This window comes from Ceratina calcarata, unplaced genomic scaffold (genome assembly GCF_001652005.2).
Source record: "Ceratina calcarata isolate Rehan_Ccalc_2016 unplaced genomic scaffold, ASM165200v1 scaffold211.2, whole genome shotgun sequence".
In the NCBI taxonomy this organism is placed as follows: Eukaryota; Metazoa; Arthropoda; class Insecta; order Hymenoptera; family Apidae; genus Ceratina; species Ceratina calcarata.
The window spans coordinates 699,289-710,189 of NW_017142786.1; the positions used below are offsets into that span (position 1 = coordinate 699,289).

Genomic DNA, 10,901 nt, shown 5'->3' on the forward strand with positions numbered 1-10,901 from the left:
GAATAAAAATTAGGACGTTCACCTTACAGTGAAAATTCTGACATAATGTTGAAATGAAGAGAAAATAGTAGTTAAACGACTTCAATAATTATTATGTCGTATTCCAATCAAGATGTACCTTCTAACACGAGTAGCTACATAGCAAAACCAGAGAATACACTTCGTTTAGAACACGTATAACTGCAATGCGGATTTTATGCATTTATAACAAAATTGAGTATATAAAAAACGTAAAAAAAACATATAGTGGAGAAAGTACATAAAGTATCATATTTGGAAGATTAAAGGATATTCTTACTAAATATGATTTCTTAAATTGATACGCTAAAAATCCGCAATCTACGTATAACTTTTTGTATAGTCAGAACAATCTTAAGTATGTACTCTTTACCAGTTTGCATAGTGAAGATTATAAACGAATTCGTCACAATCCAGTTGCTATCTTCTAGATTCAAATTATACGCAGAAATAATATTTATTTCGGGCGAGTTCGTAATATTCGTTTCATTGTTTCCTATCTCCATGTTCCGGATTTCTTTAGCGAAGACACTTAACGTTAACTAGTCGATGCTGTTCTCTCGATTGCCTCGTAAAGCAGTGCTTTCAGTGGAAAACACGTTAAAAATGAATGGTTCCCGAGGAAAACATATTAACTATGTATGAGTTCCGACTTTCTTACGTGGCAAAAGCAGATCCGGCAGAATCGAATTTGGTTTGAGTAGGGAAATGATTAGCAGAGGGCTATATATTTTTATACTTTTTTATTGGCCCACATCCAGCCGTTTACAACAAATTTTCACCTCACCACGTGTTCAGCAAGTCTTTTTCGTTTCGTTACAATCGAATAATTGTTAAACCATGTGAATAGAATAGTACTAATTCTAAATAAGAAGAAATCGTACCACATAAAATATCTACCGAGATAATTATATAAATTTACCGCGGATTTAGCCCTAAAGATTATTAATTACTTTAAATCTTTTTAAATAATTGTTAACGCGTGTAAATGTACACTTAGTGAAAGTTAATTGTGTCGATCAGTAATGCAAATTACATTATCAGTTCGACGTTCACGCTAATTTCTGTTTAGTTTCAATAATATCGGGCTATACAATGACAAAGGAGATCGTATTGTAAAATAGCTCCAGCTCCTTAATACAGTCATTTTCGTTCTCGGAGCTTCATCGATCAGCGGTGAGTGACGGAATCAAAGAGAAAGAGAGAGAGAGAGAGAGAGAGAGAGAGAGAGAAAAGAAAAACAAATTACAATGTTCGCATTTGTTCACAGACGAACGCGTCCAATACCTTAAGGAAGCAAGAACTTAGAATTCGATGTGCTGTGCTAGGAATCTCAAATTTCACTTGACATTATTATTTTTTTTTCTTTTGAAAGATACAATTTTCTTTGACACTTCCGAAAAGCTTCTAAGAGGACTACGTTTGTTGTAAATTTTTGTCTGCTCCTTTTTTTGGATGTTGTCTTCTGCTTTTTGTATCTTCTTCTGTTTCTTGTAATTTAGTATCCATATACATTCTCATCACTGTATGCTATGTAGAGGAAAAAATCCTCTTCATGATGTTCCTGCGAAAGAAGAAATAATAAGAGCATGTAAGTTGTTTTTCGTATTTTTGTTGACGCGCTTGGATTTAGTAATTACCGCGTAGAGGGAACCCATGGTAGCGCTCGTTGGGGGGATTATGTTGTTCACGAAGAAAAAGAGAGCATCCTCCGGGCGAAGGTGGATTCGTTTGCGGATTAAAAAGTAAAATTGTCCAACGGTCAGATCAGATGGTACTAGATACTTTTGTTTATCCAAGTCACTGATTTTAGCTTTCGGAGCCTTCTCGACGATCACCTGTAAAATATTCGTTTCTCCGTTGATTACCACGTATAAATTCAATTGTATTTTACAAAATAGTCTTCGATCAAGGCTTTAACGTTGGCTCGTCGTCAAGACAAGAATCCAACTTCCAATTCTATTTTCCTATTGTGTTTGACATTTATCTAACTGTAGAAATAAAATAGCTGCTTCTTTCGTTCGCGGATTAAAGAGTGAAACTGTTCAACAGTCAGATCAAGCTTCTAATTTTAGTTCACGCAATCTTTGCGACGATCACCTGTGAAATCGTTCCTTCATCGATTACCATGTACAAATTCCATCGTATTTCACAAAATAGTCTTCGATCAAGGTTTAACACTAAACCTACCATTACCGGTCAAACCGTTTCCAAACTCTTATACAATTACCGTTCATTTTTAGTTCTCTTTCAAACTTATAATTGAAATTGTATAAGAATGTGTCGTCATTTTATGAGAGTTCATTTATTAATTGATTCAAATTGATTATTATATATGCTTAATTATAAAAACAATACACCAAATTCAACATTGCTTATTATTACTGCCTGTGTGAAAGTCCAAAATGAAAGGAGATTATGTAATATTATTAATGACACTAGAGAATGACTCTACTGCAGATTGAGAAACTATATAATTTTGAATTTGTGTCATCATTTTATGATAGAGCATTTATTAATTGATTATTATCTATGTTTAATTCTAAAAACAATACCCATCTGCAGAAGTTGTACCCAATTTAATATCTTATATCATTACTGTCTCTGTGAAAGTCCAATATGAAAGGAGACTGTTTAATACGATTAATGACTCTAGAGAAACTATTGCATCCGTGAATTAATGTGTTAAGGTGTTAAAATTCTTAAAACACATCGGAATTTTTCAACTATTATAAGAACTCCTTTCTTTATTATTTATCTTCCTTAAGCAATAGATAAGGATCAATTTATACTCTATGCAATGTATGGGCATTGTGCTTCCTAATGACTCTTACAGTTAATGCAATCTTATAAATTCAATAATGATAATAACTTTTTTTTAAGAGCCAATTATTTTGATTGGGCGAGAACAATGAGAACAGGTATACAAGAAGTGTCGGCGGGTTTAGTGTTAAACGTTTTGTTTAAACCTTGGCTAGTCGTCAAGACAAGAAACGAGTTTTCAAATTCTACTTTATTATCGCGTTTGACATTTATCCAACTCTTGTAAAACATAAAACACTTGGTTTTCACCAGTTTCTCCGCGCATTGAAACGAAAATCAGCTGACGAAAGGCGATCATTTTCCCTGTCGATCGAACATTACATTAGTGGGCGTAGCGGCCGATCAATAGATACGAGCTCACGGCAGCAAAATTTTTATACGATTCAATTGTGAATGCATGGAACAGGAATATTTGTACATTGTCTTGGAAACGCGGAACGTATCAGCGGATGCGACGTAGTTAAAGCTCGACCTTGGTCCACTCCAGAATCAGGAAATAACCGTGGACACGGGACGGATCGGTTGAACGAAGAAATTATATGCATATCCGTCGTTATAACGAACAAACGGACGAATGGATCAGCTAATTACGATGAATCGATGATTTATTTGATAGACTACGCGCGGCGGGTCTATCTCCTGGCCGATCGCTCGTTTTCTAAGGTAAAATTGAAACTCACGGGGACTCTCTCGGGATATTTTCGTCGAATCTTTTCACCCTCGACCTTCCTCCTCTCGAAGGAGTGTTTCTCCTTGTAGTGAAACTTCATTCTCGGTGCTCGCGCGATCTGCACGAGCCGTTATACGTTCGATAGTCCTCTTGTTCCGGAGTCGCAGTTAACCGTAACCGTTTCAATTCCCGACTCTTTCCCTAGCGATTCATATGCGTGTTACCGAAACTGGAAAATACGACGACTTTCCTCCGCTTCTGTCACAACAATCGCCGTGCGTCACACCGTCTGCGCACTGCGATTCACTACGCAAATGCGAAATAGTCCCTCACGGGTTAGATTCGTCGGGGCTGTCGGGGCTGTACGACTGATAAAAGAAATAAGTATACACGGTCAACTCGACGACGGCGGTCGCTTGTTATTTGAGAGCGATTCGTTTTAAAATAATGCAATTGGTTCGGAAATAGGCGTTATCGCGAGCCCTCCTTCAATGGTGGAACCTCTGGTGGAACAATGCTTCCACAGATGCGTTTAATAGATAACTCAGGTCCGTCGCTAGTGATTCTTCTTCCCATGCGAAACGAAATATAAATATAGCATCAGTAGAGTATTGATAGTATAATTAAGTTCGAGATTATGTTTACGGCTAACCAAGAAATTTTTTAGAAATTTCACGATTGTTGGAATGTCAGGAATTTAAACAAAAGGTTATCTAAGCTAACTTCGTTATATTACTATGTCGCAAGTTTCTTATTCATTGCATTTCATATGTTATTATTCATAATAGATTTGTTCTATGCGTTTCATCGATGATTCATGCGCCTATAAATCGGGTAAATTTTGAACGCTTCCATGCGTTTAGTAGATAACTGAGGGTTCAACAGTTCAAGTCCGTCGCCGCCGATTTGTCTATGCGACACGAACTCCTTTCCTCTGTCTTATATTTTACTAGATATTAATTATGAAATAAAATTCAATAGTGAATTCTACTAATTAACCTAATTAAATAATTATTTATCACATTTGGATTAAACATTAATAATATATTGATAGATTGGCAAGAGAGTAATTTTGCTTTCACAAATACACAGCGTTATAAAAACCAAAATTACTTTTTTGCCGACTCATTATAATGAATTCAAAATTAATTAATTCTTCATTTGTCTAAATTGAATTAGATATTTAGATAGATCGCTTATTTGCAGTCTGGTTCAATGCATTTCAAATATTACATTTTACATTTGTTCTGTAGTTTCCACCGATGTCCATGCGCATCATTGGAAAGGTTTTGGACAACTGCTTCTTTTTAATTGTTAGGGGGCAAAGATACCTTATCTTGATTCGAATGTGATGATAAAGAATGACTACTGCATGCTACTACGTCTCGGGAGGAGCAGAATTTTTTTATTATGCGTTCAATTTCGTCTCATTGTCTTTTGATAACAGATCGTGATGAAATTATATCTAGATATGAGTTTTGAGTATAGGATTTATTCAGAGATTGCTCGAAACACACAGAATAATTATTTGATTCAATCATTTATTTATGGAAATATGTACAGATAATTCTGTAAAAATAAGAACAAACTTTACTCGGCATCTTCCTCGTCGTCATCTTCCTGGCTGTTGATCTGGAAGTACCTCAGCTCATAGGTCTCCTTATCTTTAGATACTACGCGTAACCAGTCACGTAATTTATTCTTCTTCAAGTATTTCTTTGTCAAATACTTGAGATACCTATGTGAACATCGTGTCAAATTAGTGCAAATATTGTTCGTCTTGTAAAGTATAATTGCAAGTCCCAAATTCTTTTGCATGCAGAAAATTAGAACTATTGTTAATTCTTATCTGAACACGTTTTTATAATATTCTTATCTTAATAAAAATATCATTTTTATCATTTTGTTGAACTCGATGCGCTTTCATCGTTTAAAAGGAGTGTCAGATGTACTTTTATAAATTAGGGTTTAAGTTAAGGACAACACCCACCGCTTAGAAAAGTCAGTGTCACTGTTGACGGAGAGCTTCATCTTGTCCCTTTCTAAACTAACATTGTTGCCAAAATTGTTCGTCTTTCCGGAAACTTTTATTCTTTCGTGGAGGTACTTTTCCTGTATGAGAAACATTCATTCAAATGATGTTATATACAAAATGATGAAATAATAGTCATCTCGTATTGGCAGATAAAAACGTAATTTTTGAAAGAGAATCAAGCGAATATATATTGGGAATATTTACTAATATATTAGGATTAGGACAACACATTGGAAACATTATTAATAACTCATTGGGAGTCAATAAGTTGAATGTGGAATTCCTAGGTGATTTGAGATTAAAACTTACTAATTTTGAACCAAATATTGCTAAAAATCATCAATCTATTTACTTGATTGTCAGCCAAGAAAAATTATTAAAATGATTATTATAAAATTGTTTTTTCATATATTAAAAATAAAATATATAACTGCATGATAAATACATATAAATAATAGAGGCTGTTTTGTTTGTAACAGAAATAAATTACTAAAAATAAATTTCTTGGGTGTTGATAAGAGGTTTGAAAGATTTTTAAATGATTGACGTAGTACATTTCCCAATATTTATTTATGTTACAATTTCTACTCACTAGCTTATTAGTTTATTACTTTAAGTATTGAAGGTTCTAGACTTGTTACTTTATATTCTTCTGGACCTGTTCAAGGGTTCAGGGTTTGAATATATAAATTGATTATTATTAGTTTCAGTATCATAAAAAAATATACTAGTGACTAAAAATTGACATGAACAAAAATTGGGATATTTAGTGTAATTAAAATAGTTTGGCAGTCCTTGATTTGAATAAAAATGAAAGATATCAAGATGAAACACTTACAAAATTGGCCACATCCATAATATTATCCTCGGCAGGATGTGTACAGTCGATAGTAAACTTGAGGGAGACTTTTTTCTTTTGGCCCTTGCCCCGAAGGGCCTGTTTCTTGGTGGCCGGTCCCTTGGGCTTTTTAGCAATAGTCTAGAAAACGCATGATCTTTCATTTTTTACCTTTTAATTAACAAAATTAAATGAAAGATATCAAGATGAAACACTTACAAAATTGGCCACATCCATAATATTATCCTCGGCAGGATGTGTACAGTCGATAGTAAACTTGAGGGAGACTTTTTTCTTTTGGCCCTTGCCCCGAAGGGCCTGTTTCTTGGTGGCCGGTCCCTTGGGCTTTTTAGCAATAGTCTAGAAAACGCATGATCTTTCATTTTTTACCTTTTAATTAACAAAATACGTCGATCGTAAACACATGTGCCAGCCACTTTCTATGCTTAGGTTATATCCAACAATATCTTTGCAATCTTTCAAAAAAATTATATAAAGTAATATTGTGATGAAAGCTTATAATACACTGTATTATACTGTCGATAAAGTTTAATCAAAGTTGTGTAATTATTAGAAATTATTGACATTTATTTCGGGAATAGGAAACTCACCGGAGCCATGTTCAGAAACGGTGGACAAATGGAAGAGACTGCCGTTATGCGGCGCTACTAATGTTACGTTGAGCATGGGCACATGGACCTAAAGTAGTCGAGGGGTAGGGTTCCCAAAAGCGGAAGGGGAAAACAGCTCTGTTAAACAGAGTCTGTTTGCTACCCTCAGTGTGGTCCCGCCTGATTTTGAACATGCTTATTCGTTTTATCTTCCATTAAAAGTAAGAAAAGAAGACTAGGCATAAAGTAATAAAAATAAGAACAGTACTTTGTAAAATAAGAATTTTAATTAGTTCTCTTGTGAACACCGAAACACAATTTAATTAATCACGAATCAGCTGCAGGTTCTTCTGTCACTGTTTCAAATTGCTCCATGTATTCTATTTCTCCTTCCCTTTGTAATATCAACTTCTTTGCTTTCGGTAGTACATTAATTCCAACCAACATTAACGACTGAATTTTAATTCTCAACCCATTTGCACCGGAAGCTCATATATGCGCGTATAATTTTTATGATATGGGCTAATTTTCCACTTTTCTATATGATGCAAATATGGGTTAATTAAAGAATAATTCAATTATCGTCGATTAAAATTAAGAAAATTTATATTTAATTAGTATTAATGCCAAGTAAAATATGAAATGAAATGTATGAAAGAAAATGATTTATAAAATAATCAGCAAACCTGGTTGGGTGTCGTTTTGGCTAGCTGCACTAGCGAAGTAACAGGATTGGAATGATTTAAGATTTGGAGGTAGTATTTACATAATAAAGCATCGTTCTCGCAGGTGTCTTTATTATTTGCGTTTATTTAAGGCTAATATACATTAACATCTAAAACTAGATGAACATAGACTTCTCGATCAGCAAAAATCGAATGATGCTCAAAACGGAACCAATAATTATTACCGCGAGTCATTATTAATCGTAGAATACCTCTACATCTTTTAATAATACATTAATTGCCTAAACGATGAAGCCTTCTTATATCCTTACAATGATTCTCATCGATACTTTACAAACGGTCTTAAACAATTTCCTATCGTTCGATTCTAGGACACAATAATATTAAATATGTACTCCGGAGGAAAAGGGAGGGGATCGAGGGACAATGGAAATGGTTGCCTTATCAACGATTTAGAGAGATCAACTTTTTAAATCTCATTCACATGTCAATCCGCTCTTTGTTGAAAGATTCTCTCTCGAAGTATATTATTAAATTTTCTTATAACAATAACAGCTTAATCTCTATATCCATTTCCTTTCTCATGTAATATAGTTACACTGCGGATTTTATGCAATTGCATGAAAACTTAGTCTGCAGAAATGATAAATGATAGACAAGACAGTTCTGATAGACAAGACTTTAAGACAATTCAGAATATCAAAAGCTGAATAGACATTTCAATGTTTACATGACTGAACAATTGTTTATCTAAAACACATCCTTTAAACTGATAACAATAACTGTTTTATTTCGCATAAAGATCCGCAGTCTAAATGTAGCTGAAGAAAAATCGTTTTATCTACTTTTATCAAGAAAGAAACGAATTGGACGAAATTTGCATACATTAGGCCAATAAGGAGAGCAACGCTAACTAATCAAGGAATATTAATAATTTCATCAATGAGCATTTTCTTAGATGCGATATTTTCACATAGGAAATGATAGAAGACACTCGCTAAAGTCTCTGCCCAGTCCACAACGCTTCCCCTTTCGACTGTGGCTTGTTCATTATTAGACTGCGGATTTTCATGCAAAATCAAATATTTTTGATAGTAATTTAAAAAATGTGTTCTAAATAGACATTCATTTTATCATTTAAGTACAGTAATATGTATTTATAATTTTACATACATTGCAATGTGCTTCTGATGTTCTCTATATTTTTGTAGATTATATGCAGTGTTTAAATTTTCTGTATATTGAATTTCCTTACGAATTGCATAAAAACCGCAATCTATAAATTAGATAGTGTACAAATAGTTTGAGAAATATTGTTAGATTCTATTAAAAAAATCGTGGAAAATGTAGCATTCGTGGGCCCATTCGAATTCCTCTTTCCCTCGTTTAATCCTTAAAAGAAATTACCGTGCTTTAGAGAAGAATACTGTGTAAGATAGTGACAAGCGAGTTACCGGATCTATAAAAATAGTGTCTGTAAAGTAACTTGATTAAAAATTATCCTCCCTTTAGCAGATTTTATTCAGGACAAACGCTATTAGTCTCGCACAGTGAATATCGCTAATTGAAGATAATAATAATAAAATCTAACGTTAACAACCTCTCTCTCTCTCTTTCTCTCTCTCTCTCTCTCGCTCTCTCTCAGTTTACTTCGTCGCAGTAACTACTATTTATTTATAAGTCACATATCATTTATAATATATTTTATGTTTGTATGTATAATTCAATCTTACATCGTTAATTCGTAGTAATTTATGTACATGTACACGTATATATACGTTTGTCCATTAACTGATGGACACCGTTCCTCCCATATACCCTCTCTCGTCTCTCAATCTTGCTGTCTCTTCTCGGCTAGGATTATTTAGAGACTGCAGATTTTACGCATTTATAGAAAAATCAAATGTGCAGAAAATATAAGAAAATGCAATATGTAAGAATTTGAATAACAAAATGAATAATACACAGTTATTTCTAAAGGGTAAAGTAATACTCAATTTATTGGATTGGCAAGAAAATTATTTTTTCGGTTTTCACAAATACTTATAAAAACCGATATCATTTTCTCGGCAACCGAATAGATCTCGTTTTTTAAATTGACAATAAAAATGTTTTGTTCTGCATAAAAATCCGCAGTCTAATTAGGAGAGTTTTCAGTTAAGATCGACGACGGTATACACAAAAGGGTCTACGCACCTAACGAGTAGGATCTATTATTATAATAATTTTGTTTTCTCTCGGAAAATATTCTGGAGGCATCGACTGACTTCCATGAACGTTTCCCTAAATCAGCGGTGGACTTTTCTATATATAACTATGCTTACCTAATTTCATAGCCGTTAAACCTTTAACGCATTAACTGCGCAGAGGAACTAATCGTTCACGCCTTTTCACTTTTCCCATCCCCTCAGTTTGCAGCGAGAGGACGAGAAGATGTGGTAGGGCGCTTGCTTGATCGAAATCGCACAAATCGTCGAAATCGATGATGGACTTCATTTTTAATTAACCCATTAACTGCCACGATGATCCGAGTAATCGTTTCTTTAAATAAATAACAGAACGTAGTAAGCTAGTAGATTAAATCCAGCAAATCTTTAGAATCGTGGGTGTAGCTTGGGTGAATTGTTTAGCAGTTAATGAATTAATTACATTACAAATTGCATCGCGGGCAGTTAACGCGTTAGCTGTTCGTTCTTTCGAAGTGGATCATCCATTTTTGACTCACGACCCGGTCGCATACATACATACATAACTTTGTCAACATACAATACATTGTCAATAACTGATGTCGCGTGTTGCTCGCTGAAAGGGTTAGCTTGGAAAAATTCTTATCGCGGTACGTAGAAGCGTTGCTCTTTCCTCCGTTTTCTTCTTCTTTTTTTGGTTTCTTTACATCACGCTGTGAATGCCGTTTAGATTGCCGACCAACGCCGCACCGGCTGTTTCTGGTCCACTCGCAGCTGCGCCTCCGGCTGCGGCTGGCTGGGCTGGAGCTGGGGGTGGCATACCTGCTGGTGGGTAGACGTAGCCTGGCGGTGGCGGCGGTGCCGAGTCCGGCATGAATTTCGCTGAAATATGAGATTCGAATTAGTATTTTTCAGTAGTAAGAAGCTGCTGTTTATTATCCTTTTGGTAGGATTTTACAGTGAATATTTTTTGGACTGCACCGTTTTCCTTCTGGTTTATTGTTAGATTGGGAATTTTAAACACGAATACAGAA

At 34.6% G+C, this 10,901-nt stretch overlaps 4 protein-coding genes across 5 annotated transcripts in view; all 4 read right to left on the reverse strand.

Annotated features, from left to right (window-relative positions):
• The window catches only part of Amt (Ammonium transporter), a 3,797-nt gene extending 3,153 nt beyond the window's left edge, over window positions 1–644 (reverse strand). Inside the window, exon 1 of the mRNA XM_018019941.2 lies at window positions 392–644. Within this exon, the coding sequence (XP_017875430.1) occupies window positions 392–524 (133 nt within the window). The 5' untranslated portion in view covers window positions 525–644. The remainder of the gene's footprint in view (window positions 1–391) is intronic.
• Window positions 645–746: 102 nt separating this feature from the next.
• Window positions 747–3,971, reverse strand: Atg8a (GABA type A receptor-associated protein autophagy-related 8a). The gene is made up of 3 exons (XM_018019953.2): window positions 3,522–3,971; window positions 1,659–1,856; window positions 747–1,582 (listed from the first exon to the last, which is right to left on the reverse strand). The coding sequence occupies exons 1-3, from the start codon at window positions 3,609–3,611 to the stop codon at window positions 1,517–1,519; spliced, it is 354 nt and encodes a 117-aa protein (XP_017875442.1). The 5' UTR covers window positions 3,612–3,971; the 3' UTR covers window positions 747–1,516.
• A 1,061-nt stretch (window positions 3,972–5,032) lies between these two features.
• On the reverse strand, window positions 5,033–7,102 carry LOC108622224 (60S ribosomal protein L22). The gene is made up of 4 exons (XM_018019952.2): window positions 6,996–7,102; window positions 6,604–6,744; window positions 5,502–5,623; window positions 5,033–5,249 (listed from the first exon to the last, which is right to left on the reverse strand). The coding sequence occupies exons 1-4, from the start codon at window positions 7,002–7,004 to the stop codon at window positions 5,102–5,104; spliced, it is 420 nt and encodes a 139-aa protein (XP_017875441.1). The 5' UTR covers window positions 7,005–7,102; the 3' UTR covers window positions 5,033–5,101.
• A 673-nt stretch (window positions 7,103–7,775) lies between these two features.
• The window catches only part of nSyb (neuronal Synaptobrevin), a 30,455-nt gene continuing 27,329 nt past the window's right edge, over window positions 7,776–10,901 (reverse strand). Inside the window, exon 5 of one of the 2 annotated variants that reach the window (XM_018019945.2) lies at window positions 7,776–10,749. In XM_018019945.2, the coding sequence (XP_017875434.1) occupies window positions 10,571–10,749 (179 nt within the window). In that variant the 3' untranslated portion in view covers window positions 7,776–10,570. The remainder of the gene's footprint in view (window positions 10,750–10,901) is intronic. The other variant, XM_018019949.2, reaches the window with a different exon arrangement.

Coding starts and splice junctions, on each gene's coding strand:
- Atg8a (XM_018019953.2), bottom strand. CDS start 3,611: ATGAAGTTTCACTACAAGGAGAAACACTCCTTCGAGAGGAGGAAGGTC. Junction 1,857..3,521: donor AATATCCCGAGAGAGTCCCC/GTGAGTTTCAAT, acceptor AATATTTTACAG/GTGATCGTCGAGAAGGCTCC. Junction 1,583..1,658: donor CCATGGGTTCCCTCTACGCG/GTAATTACTAAA, acceptor CTTCTTTCGCAG/GAACATCATGAAGAGGATTT.
- LOC108622224 (XM_018019952.2), bottom strand. Junction 5,624..6,603: donor TTATGGATGTGGCCAATTTT/GTAAGTGTTTCA, acceptor TTTCTCATACAG/GAAAAGTACCTCCACGAAAG. Junction 5,250..5,501: donor GACACTGACTTTTCTAAGCG/GTGGGTGTTGTC, acceptor ATGTTCACATAG/GTATCTCAAGTATTTGACAA.